The sequence below is a fragment of the Melopsittacus undulatus genome, chromosome 1 (genome assembly GCF_012275295.1).
Source record: "Melopsittacus undulatus isolate bMelUnd1 chromosome 1, bMelUnd1.mat.Z, whole genome shotgun sequence".
Lineage (NCBI taxonomy): Eukaryota > Metazoa > Chordata > Aves > Psittaciformes > Psittaculidae > Melopsittacus > Melopsittacus undulatus.
In genome coordinates this window covers 61,695,278-61,719,311 of record NC_047527.1, presented here as the reverse complement: position 1 = coordinate 61,719,311, position 24,034 = coordinate 61,695,278, and the positions used below count along the sequence as shown (strand labels likewise).

General features: G+C 43.7%; 1 protein-coding gene across 1 annotated transcript in view; it reads right to left on the bottom strand.

Annotated features, from left to right (window-relative positions):
- LOC101875966 (partitioning defective 6 homolog gamma) overlaps positions 1–16,722 on the bottom strand; it is a 62,845-nt gene extending 46,123 nt beyond the window's left edge. Inside the window, exons 1-2 of the mRNA XM_034068166.1 lie at positions 16,598–16,722; positions 4,102–4,324 (exon numbers count right to left, since the gene is read on the bottom strand). Coding sequence (XP_033924057.1) covers positions 4,102–4,324; positions 16,598–16,669 — 295 coding nt within the window. The 5' untranslated portion in view covers positions 16,670–16,722. The remainder of the gene's footprint in view (positions 1–4,101; positions 4,325–16,597) is intronic.
- Between the last annotated feature and the right edge of the window lie 7,312 nt (positions 16,723–24,034).

The window sequence follows — 24,034 nt, the reverse complement described above, 5'->3', positions numbered from 1 at the left end:
TATGTCGTGTCAAGACTGCCTGAGTATTTAAGTAAGTTTGTTATTTCTCCAAACCTAACTCCTTTAAGTTTCCCTTGAGAGTTAGTCTCCTGAGGGATATGTTTTCATCAATATATATGGGTTTATAGGACCAAGGCCACTTGCTGAAACTCAAGCAAAGCAAGCAGAATCCCAAAGCCTCAAACCACCATTACGACACACCTCCAGCTGTGAGTGGGATAAAACAAATGAGCTTCCCATAAGAAGAGATCATTTGACCTCAGCCTGGGACCCAGATGTGGTAAGCAGCTTGTTAGGCCTCCTCTGCTACCTGAGCTACAGCAGATCTTCTCTTAATGACCATGCAAAAGCTATATGCCCTGAAGAGTGGTAGGATGTGACAGTCTGGTCCTCTGCAGCCTCCATCCCTTCTCTCAGAATCATTAGTCTGGATTTATAGTGGTGTGCTCAGTTAGAATTAGAGCTACAACCTATGCTTGTTGTACTTCAGCGTCTTGGTCCTGGATCTACCTCCGCCTCCAAGAGGTATGGAAGCAAGATTTGATAATAATGCTCCATTTAATCATATAAGGAAAAATGTCATTGGTTGACAATATGTAATACTAACTCCTTTCAGTTTTTCTGTTGTTTCTGGTTGAATTCAGAGCTTACACTTAAATATTTTTGCAGTATTCAAGAGATTGTCTCTAATGCTGTAGCTTCAGCCAGAACAGAGCCTTGAAAAAATGAGGAAGCTCTTCCTTCATGCAAGTCTTGGTTATAGTACAAGGGTTCAGTTATTATGGAGCAAGTAAAACACATCTATAATTCCTTGCATTGTTTTAAGATCTTCGGGACTTCCATCCCTTCCCCAGCAGCAGGCACCTTACATAGAGAGTTCTAGATGTCTGATACTAGTTAGAGGCAAGTGAATAAATTCCTGGGCTCAAAGCATCAGATGATACAAATCACTACTGTGCTAATGAAGTCAAAAGAGCCACATCAGTTTACAACACAGAACACAACCCATACTTGCAGCCTGGGAAAACAAGTCAATGGAAAACTGCCTTTTCTTTTTATAGCCTGGCTCTCTAATTAGAATTTCTGTCTGCATTGTAATTTGGTATTGGAGAAAAAAAGAAAAGCACCACATACTTTCAGCAGAAGGATCACTATGAGCTATAAAAATTTCCTACAGCTGAGTTTACTCAAACATAACCTGCAAACATCCTAGAGCCTTCAAGATCCCCAAAGCTATGAACAGTAATTGTTGCAAGAACATTGGGTATGACAACCCAGATCCTAAGCAAAAAGGCTGGTTTATTAATAAGCACTGGCATCCCCTGCCTGGGGAGGCAACAGCTACTGTGATCCTGAAAAATCTGATGCTCAGAATACTTGAACAAAAATAAGGAAGAGAATAAAACAGCCATCCCATACCTACACATGAACCTGGAGTGCAAGAGTCCAAGCAGCGTGCACATGGCTTGCCTCTGGGTAAAAGTGAGGGCAGCACTTTTGATCTAAAAAGTGCAAGACTAAGCTCAGATGAAAAACAACCAGGCAAACAAACCAGCAAATTGTTGCTTGACTATTGTGCAAAGAGTAAGTTACCTATTTTGGCACTCTGGGAACATACAGATAAGCTGTTTTAACATGATTGTATAATTTACTTGACAAGAGAAGGGATAACCCAGCTGCAAACTGGGAAAACAAATGACTCATGCAGCTGATAAGCAGTTCACTCTGCTAGAAGGAGACCTGAACTTCAACTATTCAGTCCTTCCATGCTTGCACACTTTTGCCCAGCTCTCTCAAATCATCCCAACTATACAACACTACAAGAACTTTGGGCAGCAACCTCCCAGGACTTCTCCCACTGAAGGGCAATGATCCCTGATACAACAGCCTAGAGAGCCCATGCTCTCAATCTTCAAAGTCACAGAAGATTGTCCTCATACTTTACTAGCACCCCTGTCAGCTTAATTTCCTGCCTCTGAAGTCAGATTTTAGAGTGTGAGCTGAAGCACTGCAGGCATACCACATTTCCCTGGATGGCACAATGATTTCATGGTGCTAGTTGCCTTGTTCTCTAAGTGCAGGTCTCCACCAGAAAGGCCACCATTGCTCCATCACCCCAGTCTGAAGACAGGGAAAACAGCAGGGCAGCAAAGAAAGAGGAGACAGAAAGGATTTCAGTAACTCCTGTTACTGTTTAAGGGAACAATTTCTAAAGGCTTCTTCTCAGACAAGAAAATGGACATGACTGTTTGGGAGCACCCACAAGTATAATCTCTAATGTTTAACCTTGGGAGTCCCTTATTAAAAGTGCCATTAATCAAGGGGAAAGCCCAGAATTCACTGTTCCATTCAGCTTTATAGAAGGAGCACAGTCGAGAATATGTGTTGGGAAAACTTTCAGGCTTTGCTACACAAGAGGAGGCATGGGCCTACCTTCCATCTTGTATGAGCTTCCTTACTTGTCAGCATGATTCTTTCCACTGAGCAACAGGTAAAAGAAAAGCATTTTAGAATGCACTTGTCTGTTAAGACAAGTTACAAACCGCCACAACTAGCATACTTCTGCTGAAGAAGAGGATGAAGCATTTTTTTACCCACATGTAGTCAAGAGTTTTCTCTCATTTGCTTACTTCTGTGATCAGCATTTTGGTGGCAATCCTCTGTCCCAACAGAGTTAAGGGTACTGAGCAACTTCATCAGTTTGCCCAAGCAGAGAAAGACGCATTTTGAACAGGATTGATCCAGAGACATGAATAAACTCGAACTGATGCAAGCATGACAAAGTCATGCAGGCAATTTCTCATGACCTGACCCACCATGAACATTCACAAGCCCTAACAAGTATTACAGGAAGCAGATTTAACAGGACTTGTCATCCACCTTTGCATTTTCCACACAAAGGGAGAGCAAGCAGCCCAAGTCCTTTCCCACAGACATTTCCATTCATCTGATGGACACAAACAAAACAAACTGCTCTAGATCCTCTTCTCCAGTGCCTCCTTGAGCACTTATTCCCATCTAAAGGAAGGTGCAGACAACATGCTTGAATGGGCGGGGCCACACAGCCCTGATGTATCTGACAACACTGAATCGAACCACACACTATACCAGCCTATACCAATGCGCAGCCTGGAGCTTCCTGCTAAATCCATATCAGTAAACACCCACACAGAAGGAAATCCAGGCCAAAAGAGCTACATGACTGCTCAAACCCTCAGATCATCTCGTTTCTGACTCTGCTACAAGATTTTAATTCCAAGAACCCTGTGCAATAAATAACTACATGACTGAAAAAACATGGAGGTAGTGTTAACACAGTGTTAGGTTCTTATGGGATTTAAGGAGCACTGTGGGGAAGACACTTTGTTATAAAAAACAATCCTCATCTGAAGCAACTGTCAAACACGGTCTTTAAGGAGAAGGTTTCAGATATCCACAAGGCTTGACAAGAACAACACACAAACACTTAAACATGATGTCATCTTGGCATTTAGGCAATTCTGCTCAAGGTTTGCTTGATGATTCAAAATGGGAAGATTCAACACTCCTCAGTAAGGACAGAGAGGAGAATCATCATTTGTCTGTCTGCCAGGTCAACAGTCAAACAAGATCTCATTTGTGACAGATTTGCAGTCTCCCTTTTCTTTTAATAACCATGCATCTGTGTCCATTCACACACTATACAGGCATGAATCATTTGGGTATGACACTGACTATCATGATGGATAGGTAAGATTTCTACATGTGAAGTACTAGGATCCCCTCCTCCTCCTCAGCTTGCTCAAACAAGTGGAGTTGGCATACTAAAGTAATTACACAGTCTCAGCAGCACATGTTATACTTCCCATAGAAAAGAAGGAGCTCACGGTCATTTTCAACATATTACCCTTCGAACACCTAACAGGCATCAATGCAGTTCCTCTACCTGCCTTGAAGTCATGCCATCCCTGCAAATGGTAATTAAGTACATGACAAGAGTCCTGAGGAGTGAGAGGGCTCCTAGGTCCCTCTGATATCATTTCAGCCTGTAAATGGGGTGCACAAATCCACTCTTCACCTTCCCTCAGAACACTGAGGCACTGAAATGAAACTGCATCTTACCTTGTCTTTGTATAAAAACCCTGAGCAGTGGATGAGCACTTGAAACAGCTTTGAAGAAGTTGTCGTCATTATTAATGGGGAGAAGATCTCCATGCACATCAGCATATCCAATCATCACCTCCAGGTTGGCTATATGATGAATGTGAAGAATTAGCTTGTAGAAGTCTTCAAACTTTCCCGGCTTGTAGCGATCCAGGGAGAACCTTCTGAACTCTGCCCCAAACTGCAAGAGAAAACAAACAGAATATCTACTGTCAAATGTCACCACAGTCAAATGCTCTAGCTTGGCATTTGAACATGGTCTGCATCATCTCTCTCTTTCTATGACGAATATCATCACATATTGGTGCTTTCAAATCTGAGGACCCAAAAAGCCATTTATAGAAAATAACCAAGACACCACGCTGCTTGACAATAGATATGGTAAAGTGTGTCACCCTAAAAAAAGTGTATTTTTTAAATATTAAGTTTTCAATAAATCCTCTAGAGGTTAATTGCATTTGTAGTATCTAACTTTGAAGATCCATCATTCATTATCACCTTGGGCATCCACAGGACCATTCTTCTCCAAAGCAGAAGCATTCATTCCACCACTTTCAAAAGAAGCTACTCAGCTATTCAAGCAACCTTATAAAAATTCTTCACACGTTTCTCATCAATACTACTGTGATCCCAACCACAAGACCTTTAAAGAAGTGTGGTATGTGAGCACACAGCTTGTTATTAGGAAATACACTCACTCTACATGCCCCCTGAATTTCCTGGTAATCCATACATGAGGAGGAAAGCTCTTATTCCAAGTTAGTTTTCATGGGTTTAGTTTTTCTGTCACTCCACTGGTTTTTATTTTTGAAGCTTTACAGACCACTGAGTGGCTGCTAAAATAATTTTTAAAAAAGGTAAAAATTAAAAAAATTAAGAATTTAAAAAAGAAGGTTTGATTTAGCACAACTGAAGATGTTAAAAATCCATTAAGTTGTTTCAAGCAAATCAGAAAGTGACTGAGAAAAATATTCCAATGAACCTTCTTTCTGACATTAGAAGCCAAACAAGCTATTAAGAACAGATTCTCTATTCAGGCAAATGAAGACAGTGAAAACAGGCATCTAGTTAAAATAAGGAGCTTAAATCATTTTTCTGCTAGATTTAACTTCATAACTCAAATTGTATAGTACTAGTAAACTACTGTTCATCAACTGAACTTCTCCAACCATACTAACTCATTCCTGAAAACAAGGAATCACATACACAAATCCAAGGACAAGGAATACTGTGACCAGGATCTCATGGAAGTTCTCATTTTCAAAGTCAGTCAATATCAGGGCAAGAAAGCAAACACAAAAAAACCAACAAGCAGACAAAGGACTTTAAAAAAAAAAAAAGAAAAAATAATTTTCTGAACTTTCTGTATATAAATTCTTTCTCAAAATGGAGAATTACTTGCTTAGAGGTGCTCAGATTTTAAAATCAACTATACATGCAAGCCACTCTTTTGCTAAGACCAGTGAAAGTATGAATCATCACCATAATAATCTTCAAGGAAAGGAAAAAAAACCCAACAACCAAAAAACATCAAATCAACCCTACAGGCTTTGGGTGCAAGCATGTTCTCAAATTACTTCCGCAGTTATGAAAATCCCACTCTTCAGCATCAAAGCCTAGTTATGATCATCTGAAAGCTTGTTTAGTCAAATTATGCTGCTTGTTTGTAATATTAACTGCTAGTTCCAGTCTGGATTTCAATTCAGAATGCCCATCCAAATACACAAAAGCCGAACAAACCACAGCTGGTTCCAATGGAGGAGAAACAGTCCTCTTTTGTCCTCCACCCCTGCTCCTCTCCAGAAAAATCCAAGATGCAACTAACTTTTGTTAACACATTTCAAACCCAAAAAAGCTTAGGTCTTTTTACTTAAAGGGTAAAGTTTTCTTTTTGCATAATTCAAATAAGAAGCAACCATCTTCAAGTGTCAAGTTTAACATCTTTACAGTAACTAAAGGTGCAGGAACAAGATCTTTGTAGGCTTTGTTTAGAGTTGCTCCGCACACATGAACAGGAATAAAGGATTCCTTTAGCCAAAAACACACCAGAGCAGGGCATTCAGATGCCAATCTCAGTAACCACTTGTTTACTGGACAGACTACTTAAGACCATTGGCATGCACAGTACTTGCAAGGAAGAAGATGCTCTGTGGTCTCATCCCAGCCAGGGCAACACCCATCCCTTCCTACACACCCACCCTGCATGGTCTGCTAGGAAGCACATCAGTCCTGCGCTGCCCAGCACACACACCAAGGCACAGGCCAGCTCTTATGCTGGGGCATCATGATCAGCAGGAAAGTGACACATGAAATGAGAGAGGAAAGAAGCACAGATGGTTATTTACACTTTGTTATGACCAGTTGAGCCTAAGCTGCCCCATGAGAGGTGGGTAGCTGGTGAAAGGGCCAGGCCTCCCATCCTAACCCCTGTGGGCACACTACACACGATAGTATCAGCAGAGCGTGACATGAGGGTAAACAATCCACCCACAGGGATGCAATTGCAGACTTGGGGTGCTGAGGTCTGATGCGAACACTGTACAGTCAAATCTGCTTGTTCGCATGTTCAGCCTCAGGAAAGCCCAAGAGGAGAATTTCCTTCACTTTGGAAAACGACAACGATAAATAAACGCAAGCAATTTCACTTGTGATTTTTCCCTTTAAGGCAGGGAGCCAGAAGGTGATTCTGCAGACAGAATCTTTCTGTAGAAAGAGGGAAGAATCTCTTCAAAAGTGATTTAAGCAGATAGTAAGGATGATGGGGTTTTTTTTGTTTAAGGGTTAGTAATACTGTAGTAGTAGTTTAGCTGACTAATTCACCCTGCGCCTATGCACACACAACTCAGCAACCATTGTCAGCGGGTCTTTTCAGAAGAGGGGGAAAAAATGCTTTGGCTCATTCATCATCTCTAATGAGGCTGATAGAGAGTATCACAGTAATAATAGGTTTTGCAGTACCACACAGCTTGGAGACTGGGTTCTCTGCATTGTATTCAGCCAGGATTTCAAGATAATATCCACTGTCTTCCAGAAACTACAAATTCTGAGGGCTTTGCAGATAGTCAAGATGACTATCTGCTTTTCTAAACTACAAAGTTCATGTTCGATGTATCCCTCCACAGAAAGAGGCACAAGGGTCTCTGCTAGAACAATGCTGTATTACACTGTTTGATAAACCAGTAGTTTTAATAAGTAGATTAGTCTTCCATAATGAAGTAAATTATTCTGACCTATTTATCTAATGCAAATACTGCATCTACTACTGCAGAAGTCAGAAGACAGGAGAGCCCAAGAGAACTTGAAAGAATTTAATCTGACAGAGCTAATCATGACTGGAAGAAAAAAGAAACTAGAAAGAACTGTACATTTTGTTTCACAAAGAATAAGCTCTGTCCCAAGATCATCCAAAGTATCAGCCAGACACTGTACTTGCTGTCTGCAGCTAGATGAGAAAACGCACCCACCAAAATACTGTACAATAAACAGGAACGCTGAGCAAAACACAGATGCCATGAAAAATTAGCAAAAAGAAGAAAAGAAAAAGCACAGTGTTCTGATAAAACCCGGCTAAAGAAGAAGAAAGTCACTGCCAGCTGACCAAAACTTACACAGGCTGACCGAGAGCAAGCAACGATTTCTTTCTCTGGCTAGGGGGGCAAGAGGTCAGAGGAGAGGAGGGATTTGAGGTTTGTTTACTTGGAGGGCTGTTATTTTGTGAAATTAAATAGAAGAGTTATTTACAAGCAAAAAGGACTTTTTTTCTTACTATCTGGAGTTTCACAAAGTTTACATAGTCAAAAATGAAGCCCTTTATTTATGAGGTGCCGTCCCTCTAGTTTATTGCTGGCTTTGAGTTCAGGCTATTGTTAATAAGAAAACATCAAAGAGCAACATTTAGCAATAAACATGAATTACGTTAGCCACTTAACCTCTCCCATGAAGTAAAAATCAGGAACAGAAAGAAAAACACTCTCATCCTTGCACAGACTCTAATTTCTTGCCTCAAAACACCTCTGCTCCATCCCAATGAAGAAGCTGGTGGGAAGCATGGGAAGCATGTTCTTCTCAGCCTCCTGCTATTTCTTCCAAGAGACACAAGAGCAAGACAGCCTCTCTTCTACTTGCCTTTCAGAAGAACCCTCATAATTTCACTACTTTCTCCCCCAAAACTTTTTCCTGATTGGCATTATGCCACATTCCTATCCTTCCTCCTTGTATGCTCCCCTTTCACTTCCCTGCAAAAATGCAGCCATGCTTTAGTATCTTCAATCCTTCGAATAGTGTGTGCGTGCATCCCAAAGAAAACAAATGGTTCTCCTCTTCTTCATTCTTCTTGGACACAATGCTTCATGACTCTGCTTTTCAGAACAGACTTTGCAACCCCTCCAAACCTCTCCAGCAATCTGTGAGGCTCAGTCCATGAAAACACTTTTTTTTCTCTTCTGTACCCACTCAGAAGACAAATTCAGCTTCTGATTCTAGATTCAGTAACTGAATCCCTTGATTCAACTGACTGCCGCTCTGTCGTTTTCCCTAGTGTTCCTGAACACTATTTTGCCTCAGTGCTGTTCAACTATTTCTTAGTTGGTGATAGTTTGTGAAAACAGCTATCCACAAGAATAATTTTCCCATCCTGTTCTTCTAAACTCACTATCCCTTTCTTTGCTACCATGGCTTCAATAGCTCCTCTTCCATCAGGTTACTACATAGCTGCTTTCTCCCTACCATGTTTCTCAATCGGTACTGCCTCAGCTCTTTATATTTAAGCCCACAGTGCTGTTCTCCTTCAAAAAAAAACAACTGTTCACAGCAAAGTCTTCAAAATTAATCTTCACCTTACGTGGCTGGTCTGCCTTTCCAGAAGACAAATTTCTTCCTTTTTAATTCCAGTCCCCTACATCTCTGGGTACAAACCAAGCTCTGTTTTTGCAAAGGATGTAGACCAATCTGTCCCTGTATTTTCAAGAGAACACTGAACACCACATACCCATCACATCACACAGCTTCAGCACACAGGTCAGGATGCATGCTTACAGGGCATGTCACCACCAGTACAAGGAGGAAAGAACATTTGGCTCCTTGCCACCCAGAGGGATAAAGGACCACTGAATCAGGAGGTCAGATCAACACTGCCAACAGCAGAAAAACCCATTATCCCAGCTTCCTGCAGGAAGACCTGCGCTAGTACAGGTCTCCAGCAAGAGCAAATCACATTCTGAACATTTACTAAGAGATACCCACATAGTTACAAGACACCTGTAACCAGTAAGGGCTCTGGCTGGTTGGACGCTTATTTAAGGCCATTTTAGTTTCCACCAGAGGTTTCCCCATGAGCAGAGGGCCAACACCAGCTGCAGAGGAGCAATCCAGTACACATGCACAGCCCTAGCCAGACCTGATGGGGGACTAGGAATAGCCACGCAGGGCAGAAGCAGGAGGGATGGCCCCAGGCTCTGGGGCTGCTGCACCACACCCTGACCCAGACACTTCTGCCTCCATTAACCTCAGGAATTTCCAATGGGAACAGGACTACCTCTGCACTGGGATATTCTGCCTTCACTTAGAGGGAATGTCTCCAAAGATGCATTTCATCTCTAACTACTGGCCCATGTTGTAAGGGCAATTAGAGGCAGGCAAGCAAGCAATCCCTGACTTTCTTGGTTACTAAAAGCTCAGACTAAGCATGTGCAATCACTTTCAAATGGAATGATAAGGGCTTACCAAGGAAAGCATTATTAATTGCACCCCTGAAGAACTCCTTGGAGAGAGCTAGTCCTGCAGCCTGCCAGACAGAGCCTCCACAGGTATTTTAACCTCAAACAAGAGGCATTCCTTTCTGACTTGGCTGTAAACAACTTTTCAACTTTAAAGAGCACCTCAGAAAATTAAAAGTCCATTCATTGTTCTGTGTCCTTTAAGATTGTTTCAGTGCGGTGAGACTAAAATTCAGAAGGCTACTCACAAAAGACAGTCTGGCTGGCTGAAGTTCTAAGCAGATCGGAAACTCCCAAGTTACTAGGCTGAAAAAGATTACAAAAGTAAACGTGGAAAACCTGGAGGCAAGATCAAGAATAGAAGAGTATGGGAGATGCTGAAACACAAGGTAGCAGTCCTAGCCTTCCAGTAGATGCATCATACAGTTACTGATAACCATTCAGGTAGCACAGTTATATCCAAGCCTGTTACAATACACTTACCTTCGGAACATTGTTAGAGGAACTATCATCTTTCCGCAACTAGATTTTACTTTCTGTTACTTTGTTTTGTTACGAAGGACCTGAGACCACGAGACCATAATGCGGGCACCAGAGCTTATCCTCTTCCATCCCATGGCTCTATGAAGCCAGGTAGCTCAAAGCATATGTCCTAGCCTTCCCTGTATCTCATACACACACACAGTGCCAGAGTACAGGTCAGGAAAGATGGTTACACCATAGTTGTGCTTATTGCAGCTGTCACCTGAACAGAACTATCACAAAAATGACTGCGCAACCAACACATTTCAGTCTCTCATCTGTGAAGGGCAGCAAGCATGCACAGGACCAACTACTGTGGCTCAGCTGCTGCATGGTAACTAAGCTGTGGTCACTTTCTCTCAAGTCACCTACACATTTAAAGACAGACTTAAGCTTACTTGGTATAACCACTTCAGAAAGTCATCCTACTATGAAAAAAACAAAGATTTGTAATGACAGAGAAACCAGAAGTTTAGTAGATGCTATTTAGCACATCAGAATAAATACAATACCTGCTGTCAGAAGCCCAGCAAACTGGGAGGGAAAGGAACAGAGACAAGATTTCTTAAGAGATTAATGTTTACAGTCTCTTTCTCCTGACAGGTTTTGCAACAGCTCAAACTGTCTCAAGCTGCTATTGCTGTGGCATACTGTCTTCATTTGAGAGAGGGAAGCACTGCGGTTTTCTGAGTCCGTGCCACATTTGGCTTGCATATAATCAAATATGTTTTGAAGCTCAAAACCAGAAGTTAAATCAGCTGGTACAGAGCTTTTCACTGCACTTATTTTAGTTTTATTCTAGGTACAGCAAGTAGCTTGGAAGAATCTAAAGTACTGCTTAAGGACTTAGTGCAGACTTGAAGTCTGTTTTAACATCCTGTAGGTTTAGGAAGAGTGATGCTTTCTGATCAATTTTGAAGCATGCCACACATGGAAAACATTTCTTAAAATTTCAGAAGGCCTCTAAGGCTTCACTCAGGGTTAGAGTGAAATCAAAGTACAAAAGGCTGGAAAACATAATTTGTAGACCTCGCTCAGTTAACACCAGGCAGAGAAGAACCAGAACTTTAAATGGGACTGGTTTGCTCTTACAGCTATTGCTAGTTGTAGCACTGCTTGATGTTACACTTTATATCTTTCAAATACATGATGTGTGTCCATATAATGCAGTAGTTAAACAGTCATATGGACATGCAATAATGCTAAAGAGTTTGAGCACCATCAGCAACTTTTTTGAGTGAGGTGGGATATGAAAGGTTTAAAACCAGCTATCTTCCTTGGATGGGTATAGGTACACTCCCAGGAAGGGGCGACGACATATGAGCAGAACAACCAATCCACAAGCTCTTTGGAAATCATCTCAATCTAGCAGTTGTGGAGACTTGCCGAAGCACTGACTTTTATACTTGCCCCACACCAAAACACATCATGTTATCTGCTAGTGACTTTGTAAGAATACAGAGCATGGCTGGTCACAAACATGCTCTCTGTCATCGAGAGCTGTAACAGTATCATATCTATACTGCAAGCACATCAGAAAATGATTGAAAATTTATTAAAAATCTATTTGCAGCATCCATTCGAACACCAGCATTTACTGGAAAATCAAAACAGGGTGGGAAAACAGATAAAAAATTATGGTTATAAGTTAACTGGTTATATTTATCTTAACGGGATTGTTTATAGTAGTAGGATGTTAGCCACACTACTGTTAATCTGTAAACCAGTTTGCAATGCAAGAAAACGTGATACTATTGATAAAGCAGAAATGTCACAGTCAGCACTTGGGTCAGGTTAACTGCACTTTTATAATCCTCAGCCATTATCAAGAGTTCCATTGTCTGAGAGGGCTCAGCAACAAAAAGGGTGGCTTCCCTCCCCACAAAGGACTATATTTTGGGGAGCCATGAGTGCATTTAGCTATTTTGAAAGCATGAAAATTAGTTCTTGCTCATATGTACAGCTTGCAGGAAATCATACAGTAGTAGCAGAAAAAATAGTTCTCTGCTGCTTTCAAGCCAGAAACATATCCACACTTTCACAAACTATTCAAAGGGTACCATATAAAGGCCTGAGGCAATCTTACACCTCTACTATTCCAGAATATCCAAACCACTGGAAAAGAAATACACACTTGGGCTGACAGTTATCCTGTTTGAAAAGCTGTATATACAATTCCAGAATAAAAATGACCAAAAAGAAATCTCTTTCAACTCAGAGAAGGACAAGAGAAGGTTGGCTACATGGAGCTGTAATTAAACAGAAGTCTCACTATTACTGTAGGAATTCTGATTCTAAAAGTATTTATTCTTCTCTAGGCTTAGACTTGCGGGGAAAGAGGCCTGCAACCTCTCTGTAAAGCTAAGCACAGAAAATGAAAAATAGGTTAAGAATCCTAAGCCAGGAGATCCCAATCTAAACAAACAAACATTAAAAGCCCCACACTGCAGGCACTGAAGCTCTTGGTAAAAGGAAGAAGAAGGAGAGAAAGGGTCATCTGGAAACCTTTTCCAGAGATTAGAGGCAATTTCTTCAGAGGGGACAGATACTTCACTTGTCACCCATTGAGTGAAACGAGCCAGGGAGCACTAGACACATGAGAATACACAGTTGTTACAAGCCAGCAAGATAAGGTGTTTTCAGATCCTGGCTAAAAGGGCTGAAACATTAATCCTGAGCTCCACAGACAACACCTAGATAAGAACTGAGCTTCTCATTTATTCTGTCGTAAAAGAGAGGAGAAGAAGGATAAGGTGTAATTACAATTCAATTAATATTTTCCTATGACGTGTGCCAATTTCTAAGCAGGCTTCTCTGTACCCTTCCTCTTTCCTATCTAGCAATAAGCTTTTAAGTGTTTTGATTATACAGCCAGCTCTCTGGGGAGGAGACAGAGGAAGAGAGGAAGCACAGAGTCTGATGGAAGGGGACTTTTTAAAGCAGAAGACTGTAGCAATTTCCATCACTGCCATGCCTGAAAACAGAGGTGCCGAGAGGCGGCTGATGCTCTTTTTTCCTTCAGTATTTGCTGCAACACGGAGATCTGAGGTGCTTCATTAGTTGTCTAGAGGAAAAACGACCTGATGTACACAGAGTCATACTACACAATGCCACAAAGCTCATTCTTCTGCAAAGACCTGTAGACAGAGAACATACCGCTGCAGATGTTCCCACCACATAATCACAAGGTATTAAAACATCCACAGACAGAAGCATCAGGAGCTGAAGCATGCTTATGGGTCACCAAGATGCTTCTCTTCCTGCTCACCTCCCCCCACCCCTTTTTTTTTTAATAACCCTTTGATATACATCAGAATCTTAAAACTAAAGGAAACTTGAGGATTGACAGAGAAGTGTCTTTACCCAGTATGGTACTAAGCAACTGACAAACTCTCCCCTTCCAATAACCTAGGGCACAAACCAACTTTCAAGAACTTTTGTTTGGAAACTCAGGAAATCCGGGAAAATCTTGGTCAGTTTTCACAGGAGCCATTTCTGAATCATGACTAATACAACACACCAGCTGTATGACGGATTATCCTTAAGGAAGGAACCACCTGGTTACTGCAACAGAGGCAGGCATATCAAAACGCAACATTTGCAGCCTATCGCCAATATGACTCCCCACAGCTATTATTTCCAGAGCTCCTTCTCATCCAGCTCTATCGTCAGGAAAGGAGAAGAGCCATTTCACACTGCGGTGTAAAAGTGGCACACTCTCACACCCAGCTCCTCCACTAAAAGGGATTCCACCTGCCCACAGCCCACCACTTCCCCAGCCTTTGAAAAGCCACCCGAGAATCCCTTGATCGCGGGCCAGCAGCATGCCCTGGCGCAGAGGCAGACTGCACCCACCTCCGCTCACCTGGCAGCCTGCGCTCCCGGGCGATAGCTGCACAATCATGAGTTCTCAGACTCAACTTTCAAGTTCTCTGGCAAGTCCAGGCAGGCCTTGCACTTACAAAACACAGGCAACTAAGTGTTTAAAAGGCTGACTATATACGGCTACCAAAAGCAGCATTATGGGATCTTTTTGTTTCCCCAGCCTTAGATAGTCCACCCATTCAAAAAAGAAAGTAACACAATTTATACATGTAGATGACTGCAAGACAAGCCAGTGATCCACAGAGACAAGACAGACAGCATGATAACCGTCTCCACCAGATTACCACTCTTTAACAAAAGGTATTATAAGGTCTTAACACACTACCTTGCCAGGTACCATTGGCCAGAGCTTTTTCACTGCATCTGCCTCTAACCACTGAAGATTAAGTCCATCAGAGGGAACCTTACAAGCTTTACAAACAAAAGAAAGCCACCTTACAATGTCAGTACCAACCTCTGTTTGCCAACAGCCTACTACATAAACAGTCTAGATGTTACTGTGCACAAGTCATGCTAACAGTATAGCCCCAGCAGCAGCACACCCTGCACGGATCCATGCTGCATGTTAATGGATCATCACTGGGTGTAGGCCCTCAACAGATTTTAAGCCTCCTTCCAATGAAGTACAAAATAACTTCTGGGCCATCAGCAGTGACAACCCTGAGCTACAGAAGGCCTCCAGTAAACTCCTCCCATTCACACAAGCTTATTTTCCTTCTCTCCAGAAATCTACACTTATTTGTACACTTAAAACCACCCTAAATCACTCTTTGTCTATACAGCTACATAGGTTCACTTACAGGATTTGCTGCAGCTGTAAAGGAGGCTATGCACTGTTTGTTATAATGTTGCTTTTTAATTGTTAATCAAGCAAAGTCGAGCTATAGCAATATTAAAGTAGAAGAGAAATGATTAACATAAAAAAAGTCTTATCGTGGTCAGGGTTTTAGTTTGAAGCTCAAACAGTGCACAGGGTATAACAAAGCAACGAGAAAACAGGATTTGGGCCACAATGAATGTTGTGGGTAGGTTATACCTTAAAACAGGTAGAAACTGAACCAAAACTTTCCAGCAATGGAAGCAGGATGGAGCTTTTAAGGCCAGCTGAGCCCATTCAAGCAGCAACAGGAGGTCAGGAAATGGCCTCAACCTGCATTTCAGGTGCCAGGGTTAGAAATGATTTGAGAGTCCATCTCTGTTGCTTAGAGGTGTTTGATCCAAATGCAAATATTAACAGCAGCAAGGGACAAAAACGGGGTGCATTCACCACTGAGTCCCAAAAGACATCACCTCCAACACTGTCACAGCAGGTGACCCGGGCTGTGCACAATTCCAGAACATGCTAATGTTACTCCATGCTCTTTTCAACTTATGCACTACCTACACCTTTTCCACCTTTTCTGTTACAGGTATATAAAGCACGGGCTTCCAGGGAGATTTATCAGTTTTGCTCAAATGCAACTTATTTTTGCACACAGGGAGTGGCAGGCAAGATTTTGACACGCTGGTTCAACCAAGAGCAGCTACTTGAAGAGAGCTCAGCGATACCAACCAAAGACACCACGAACCGGCATCAGCATTTTAAGCAGCCGAGCTCCGGCAGACGGCTGCTTCCGTGCACAACAGCCCTGCGGATACCGTCCCTTCCCCAGCAGTACGAGGCTGCACCAGCTGGATGGCTTACGGCGGGTGCTGGCACCCGCCGTACCACCTGGCCAAGCCACCGCCGAGAGTGAAGCTTCCCGCAGGCCTCGCTCTGCCTTCTCAGACACGGATCAAGTGCAGGATTTCGGCGCTGCCAGACCCGGAGCGGGGGAGCCCTTCTCTTTCTCACTCCTCCGCTCTTCTTGTCAAACCGCGCGGGGGGACCGGACCCACCACCGGGGAGACGGCCGAAGCAGCGGACGGCGTGCTCCGGCGGCTGCGGGGAGCAGAGGCAGCCCCAGCCCGAGCCCCAGCCTTCCCGGCAGGCGAGGCGAGGCGCGGCGCCCGGCGCTTTCCGAGCTGCCCCACAAAGTTACCACCAAAGTTCCCGCGGCGAAACAAAAGATCGAGCGGGAGCGGAGGGCGCGGGGCCCCCGGCGCCCGCCCGCTCCGGCCCCGGCGCCGCTCCGGGGGCGGTCGGGGAAGGGTCGCGCCGCCGCGGCCGCCTCACGCCTAGCAGGGGAGGCTCGCGGGGGGCTGCGCCCGGAGCCGCGATCCCGCCTCTCCGAGAGCGACTGCCAGCCCGGCACCACCGGGAGGGGAGACGGCCGGAGGGGAATGAGGGGAGTACGGGACGGACGAGGCGGGGGTCCATTCATTTTGGGCAGCGCGGCCTCGGCTGTGCTCACCTTGCTCTTCACTTCCACCGCGTTGCACTCCAGATACCGCAGAGTCTGAGATTTGTTGAAACTCCGGTTCATCTTCCCGGCCCCGCTGCCCTTTCCTCCTCGCTGCGCCGCCGCCGCCGCCTCACGCCCCGCCGCGGGCCGGAGCGCCCCCCGGGACGCGGCCCCCCCCCCGGCCCCGCTAGCACGCGGCGCCCCGCTCGCGCTACTCTGTGTGTGCGTCTGCTCCCCCCCCCCCCCCACCGCTCGCGCGCTCCAATAGAGAGCGGCCGCTCCGCTGCGCTCGCGCTCCGGCTCTCCCGCGGCCGCCGCGCGCCCGCGCTCGGGCCGCCGGGCCCCGCCCACCGACACGCCCACCGCCCTCCTAACGCCTCCGCCGATTGGCTGCGCCCCGCTTCAGTCCCGCCCCCCGCCCCACGCGTGTGCGCGGCTGCGGGCGGTGCGTGTGGAGGTTCCTCCCGGTGCCGGGAGGCAGGCGGGGGTGTTGGGGCAGCGCTGCAGCCGGTGTTGGAGGGGCTGGCGGTGAGTGAGCCGCTGCGTTCTTAGCGCTGTGGTGGTGTTAGGCCCCGGCACCTGCCCGGTCCCACAGGCCATGAGTGGTCCCGCCACCAAGACCACTTCCGATGCCGAAAGTACACCCAAAACAGCCGTCGGACCGTGGTGCGGTGGGGGTGTCCGTAGTGTTGGCACGAAGACCTGCACGAACTTTCCAGACAGCACTGGCTGTTCATTAAGAGCGCTGGGGTGTGCAAATTGCTGGCAGTCATTAATTTGAGACCACAGACCATCAGGTTTGGGAGGAGAGTTTCCACCACTCCCTCCTTTAAATAAATCAGTGGATTGCCTCCCGCTGTTTCCAGTTCTTATTAATTAGGTAGGTTACTAATTTGGGAATCTCAAAGGAACTTACTTCTTTCCATCTTCTGCCAAGGACCTTTATAATTCTTCTAACAGACCTTTTCCCTTCAGTCAGTGTCTTTATTCACTGACAGCCTTTGACAAGGATGTTTTTTCCTACACAGTCCTGCTCAAAGCATCAGTTGTGATGTAAGGAAGCTGAGGACAAGGCAGGGACCTGTGCAACCTGCTTCCTACTGCTTGACATCTCCTAGGACTGTCTGCCTGCCCAAGGAAGGAGCATAAAGTCCCAGCAGACGTGACAAATCACCCAGAACCACTGGCCAGGTGTCAATGGCAACAACAGGGAATACCCGCAACTTCAGGGACAGGAAAAAAGGACTGAGCTGACTTTTCATGTGACTCCAAATGAGAGGATCAAAGCATATGTCCCAGCTACAAACCAGCTTCAGCTTACTGGAAAATGGATCTGAAATGATAATTTACCACATGTTCCAGGCTTGCACTGTATTCAGAAGGTTTGCTGTAACTCAAGATAGAAAAATAAAGTCCAGAGAGCTGAGAAAGGAAATGTTTGTGTGAACTTGGTCTTTTCCTCTTTTTATCTTAGCATGAGCAATGCATCAACTTCGCCTTCCTGCTGTGATGGCAAAGTCCGAGCTGTGGAGATACAGCATCCCTGGGGTGCTCAGGGGCTGAATATTCCTTCTAGGAATTTTCCATTTAAAGATGGAACTTGAAATTCAACAGCTGGATCCATATGGTTCAGTTTACCACATCTGGAGCAACAAGTCCAATTCACTGGAGGGAAGTTAATCAGTAGCTGAAGGACTGGTCTAGTCATGTAACCTCCAGCAGGGATTGGTTGCATCTGATATTACTTGCATCACTGGGAGCATTAGGAGGGACTTCAGGTGGGATGTTATTCCAGCCTACCTGCCCTGCAGCTGACCCTCAGAAAGGGACCCTGCTGTTTGCATTACCTCCTAGGTCTAGAAAAAGCCCTTAAGGGAGTGCCCTTACACGCTTCAGGAGTGTAAGATGGGGTTGAATTTAGAATTACAGCCACAGAGAAGGAAAGATCTGTGTTAAATTTTGTCTCAAATCTTTACTTTGCTTATTTCTTGTCTAAGAAAAAGTAAGCTCTCAGCAGCTGGCAATTAATAAGCAATTTAATTTTGGTCTTTAGATTTGGTACTTCTTGTATTTGTGATTTTCATTTGAGAAACACAGGGAGTGTATGTGCTTCATTACCATCTCTTTCATATTAATAAAGACTATTCAAACTAGTAAGTCCTACCAAGCTGTGTGTAAACAGAATGAGAATTCAATAACAATGAACAAAAAACTATATATTTTGGGGTGAGATAAAAGCTGGCAAGTCATGCTGGATGTGTAAATAATACAGATACATTTTTCAAAGCATTGATTTATCAGCAGAGCTAAGGGGACTTCCACACTCCTTCCCCTGTCAGCAGCAGCCACTGAAGATCCTGTTCATGTTTCCATGAATACACAATCCTCTTCTTCTCATCTGCCCTGTCTTTGAAGCTAGCAGGTGTACTGAGGACACGAATTACTGTATTTTGGGAGTGGAGCTAATGTTGTTTCCATTTCTTCTATCCCATCAGAATTTAGAAGTGGTAGATCACTGCCTCTCCTATTTATTTATTGTTTTATTCACTCATGAGAAGAGCTGATTTTCTGCTTTTCCACTCCTGCCCCTTTTTCAGCCTCCCATTAAACACTTATTGCAGTAAACAGAGTGAATACACTAACATGAGGAAATTTGCTTTTTATACCTTCAAAGAGGCTATTGCTAGCAAAGGCTCTGTTCAAACTACTGTGACAAAATTTGGTTTCTGCCGCTTTTTCTCAGTTGATATTTTGTTTCATTTGGTGTTTTTTGTTTGCCTCTTTAAAAAAAACTCCATCAGTATATGAAAAAGATATTTGAATTTCAATCATTTTTGTTCAGGTTTTAATATACATTGCCAGGATTTCAAATATAATGTCGACCAGATTTTTATAATACAAGTCTTTTACCTAAAAGAAATCCAATTTCACTGACATACCCATTCTTTTGTAAATTACCATAAACAATTTTTACCCACTCTGATCCAGGGAATGATCAGTTTCTGGATAGCTCATTGACTAGGCTAAACCAGGCACATGCATGTGTAGTGGGTCACAGTATGAAAAATTGGCTGTATAATTTAATTAGTAGGAAAACACTATAATCTCATACAAGTATTTATTAATGTATCATTTAATATTGACTATTAATGTAATTAAAATTATTAAAAGTGACTTCTCAGCCAAACTTCACTGAAATCCAGTTTGTTCCATTTTTGTAAATCCCCTAAGATACACCTTCTTTTTTTCCCATTTCCAAATTACTTGCAGATTTAATCCCTTTCCTCCAGAGCAGAGGTGAGGCACAACTAAAACATCTTGAGAAGTCTCCCTCTTCTCTTGGCTCCCCTTCCCATGCCTGCACTGTAAAGAGCAGCGACTTCAGCTCGGTGTACCAGGAGGAACCATAACACTGTGTACTCCCAGGCTGCACCAGGCTGCAGCCCCTACCAGCTGTTTTCCTCCTCAGACTCAGTCGCAAAGATGGTTTTAATTTAACTGCTTTTGCTCAGGCACCTTTCAGGGTTGGTTTTTCTCATCGCTTGCCAAGGGCACCACATTCCTTTGACGATTTCTATAAATCTCCATCTGTTTTAGTAATCCATAGTTAGTTTACCCTGCTTGTGACCTGCATAGCTTTTAAATCACTGTTTTTTCCTGGGTGCCTGTCTCTCAGGCACCTTGTCTCCAGATGCATCCAAAGCATGTGGATATGTTCTTGACCTGCCACATAGCCCTTTTCTGGGTGCACAGTGAATCAAATGTGCTCGGTTCTTGCCCAAAACTAGTCAGAGGTGCCACAGCCCAGGGATCCTAGCAGTTTGGTTAAAAAGTATTCAGATATTCCTGTTTTCAATGCTTTTTCTTTACCAGACCAGTGAAAGGTGCTGCAACATGTGCCTGACTCACACTCCTGCAATGCTGTTTATCAGCATGCAAGGGGCTTCCCTCCAGCTAGCTGTATGCCTCATCAGTATTAACAAGTCATCTGCATGCTCCGAGAGGTGAAAAATACCCCAGACACATGCAAGGATTTATTTTTCTCTCCCTCTCCTTGCGCCAAATTTGCAAGAGTTACAAAGAGTAAGTCCTAAGGGCCTGGGGGATCTGCTGCAGTGACAGGCTGGTTTTGGTTTCTGTAAATGTAAACCAAAATGAAGCATAGCACAAGGGGGAGAGGAGGAGGGATGACAGCTTTATTTAATACTTTTTATTGTCTTTCTTGTGGTGAGCAGTGTACCTGCCACAGTGAGGATGGTTTCTGCTTCATCAGGTGCAGAGGATAATGCCAGGGAACATCAGTTGCCCCAGAGCAGGGCCCGTCTATATGGGAGCAGGAAGAATAATGCCACCAGCCAAAGCAGTAATGGATGCTCCAGGACAGAAGACCAGCTGCTGTAGTGCTTTTCCATTGTTCCAACCCTCGGCGGTGAAATGTCTTCTTTTTGTTTCCTTTTAAGAGCTTTCGCCTTCAGGCCCTCAAGAGATGTACGTGCATCTAACGGGAAAAAGAGCAAAGAGAGATGGTGTTTGTTCTCAAAGGATGCTTCTCTTCTACCAGGATGAGGGAGCACCGAGGTAACCTCTTGCATGACTTTACTACAAAGTACTCCAGGAGGAGAGGCCAGAGTTGTAGCTGAGGGAACAGCATGTGCTGAGCTGCGCTTAAGAGCTCACAAGCAAGCATGAGATGGGCAGTTGCTATTGCAGCTCCCAGGATTTCTCCAGGGAGCTGCTTCACACTACCACCGTCCTTTCCCTTTTATGTTTCTCCAGAATTCTACTCCCAGCACTGGCTTTGCTATCATTACTAAAGGCTGGCCATACCCTGAGAGGTCTTGGGATGCTGTGCATGGCAGCCCTGCCCAAAAGCAGGGGAGAAAGTCATACTCACCTTCCCCCTCCAAAGAGGCATGTGCTCTCAAAAAGGTCAGATGAAGCACTAGGGGTGAGAACTTGAAAGCTGCAAAAGGATGCCAGGAGCACTGTATTTTAAAGGTCAATTTTCTTCTGTTTAGAAACAGCACTGGGAAGGGAGCAGCGTGATGCTGCTGATGTGCTGAGAGGAGCAGGTGAAGTTCCCCAGGCTGTCTGCATGCAGGTACTCCAGCTTCAGCAGACCAGGTCAATATGTTCTTGCATCAGCCAAAAATTTTCCACCCTTGCCTTAACTGGTGTATACTACAGAATCAGTTACTTATCCACATGTAACAGCATGCAAATAATTTGGGAACCAAAGCAGCTGGGATACCACAATCCCAGTGGCCAAGCTCTTGAGCATCACTGGATAGGGAGTAAGGGTGGGTTATGAGACTGATTACACCTGAATTGGGGTTAAAAACGACAGCACTTTATAAGGGTAGCAAAGTTGAATTTGATTAGCAGAGTTGAATTTGGTGGTGGGAAGAGGGAGAAGAGAGGATCATGCACCTTATTATGCCCCCCAGAGTATGCTCTGGTGATATGAATCACCAGGATAGATATTGCCTCCAAAACACAGAAATATTCAAACTCTATTGTTCTGAACATGTATTTGCTAAATTTCATGATTTTTCCCCCCTCAGTTGCTTTCATTCTTGGTTTTCTGTTCTTAACTAAGGAGAAAAAGCAGTAACATTCCCCAGATGTCGTGAATTTCAGCAGAATAATAAATTTCATCCTCCACCAATTGTCCAGCAGTAGGTCCTGCTACTTCCACATGTGGTAAAGATGTCGTTTACAATGTGATTTCTTGCCATGGAGCATTGGAATCATCACAGACTTTACATGCAGTAGCTCATATGCCTCACACAGCACAGCCAGATTTCTGTGTCTACTGCATGCTTTTGTGCCTTCATAGTAAGTGTAAGAAATTAAAGAAACATTTTAAAAAGTAGGGAGAAGAAAAAGAGAGAAAGCAGAGGTTCTAGCAAAGAAGATGGTTTTATTGGTTGGTACTATGGGTTTGGGACATTCAGTGGCTGTTCAGGAAGCACTGAGTTAAGTTTTTGGGAGTTCTTTAAGTCTCTAGACTGAAGCTGCTGTGTGGATAGCAGCTACTTAGGATACTAGAATGACTACTGCAAATACTTTTGAAACACAACTGATTTAAAGGCAGCACTGTTGATCACAAGTCCAGGGTGTGCAAGCACCTGCCTGGTTCTCTTCCTCCAAGAGAAAGCTGTGCTTCACTCTGTCCCTTTATTGTTGGTCCTACTTCTACAATACACTGAAGAATATTTGTAAGTTAGCAAGCGCAGGATACATCTTCTAATTAGGTCAGTGCTATCAAATAATTTATGCAGTTAGCGTCACTTTCATCTCTCTAAGCACCTTTTCTATGTGAAAATTTGAATGGGTTGTTGAAACACACCCTATGATGCCAGCATTACCAAATTTTCTAATGGAGTTAAGCTGACCAGATCTTCCTTAAATTAATAAAATCGAAATAAAAGTAGTACCATTAGTCTTCAAGAGTTAATGTCAATGTGAGAAAATGACGTTATAATTGTGCCTTCCTTCCAAGTGCTTTTCCAACTCACTCAGTGAACAGAGAAACTTGCCTGTGCCACTCCTCTACAGTTCTTCTCAACCACAAATTGGCTTTAATCTCTTTCAGGTAACTATTTAACCCATATGAATGCCATCTACCATCTTTGTTAGCCCTGGCAGCTGAAGCATGTGGTTTAGTAACAGGGTAAGAGAGTACAACTCTTGTCCAGTCTAACTCAGTCCCCTACCAAAAGCCCAGAGAGGATTTTAGCTTGCCATAGGATGCAGGTAACTGGAAAAAGCAACCAGAATCTTCACAAAAACACAAGTCATTGAGAACTTCCACTTGGGAAGTGACTAAATGTCACTTTAAATAAACAACCACAACATTCCTGAATTTCAGCTTTAAGCAATCTGCCAGGTGCTAAGTCTGTCTATTATTAAGTCAAGCCCTCTCGGAAGTGGTGGTTTGTGGTCTCACCTGCTAATAAGGGAAAATAATATGAAACTGTCCTAGCCATGTAAGTCATACAACAAACAAATCTTGACTGTTCACTTACTAGCTTGAATCCCTAAAATATGTAGCACACTGGAGCTAAAAGCTGCTTAGTAAAAGAAAAATTCAGGTGATTTTTAAACCTGTTCTTTGTAAGATTTTTTTTTGGCAGATCTGCTAGACCAGTGGCAACATTAAGATAAAGGTAGATTCAGTGATGTAGTTCCTGAATAATAGTAGTAACAATAATGATAATAATAATATAATGCTTTTAGAGGGAAAGTTCACGTATATTCACATAGCAAAATCCACCTGATATATGCCAAACCACTGAGCATAGCTGTACCAGGCTGAAATCGCCTGATCCTATCAGAACTACTGAAGCAAACTCCTGTGTAGAAAGGCACTGTGAAGCTCTAATTGGAATTGGACATAATCTCTTCTTCACCCACCTGATTTGCAAAGAGATTTGCCAAGAA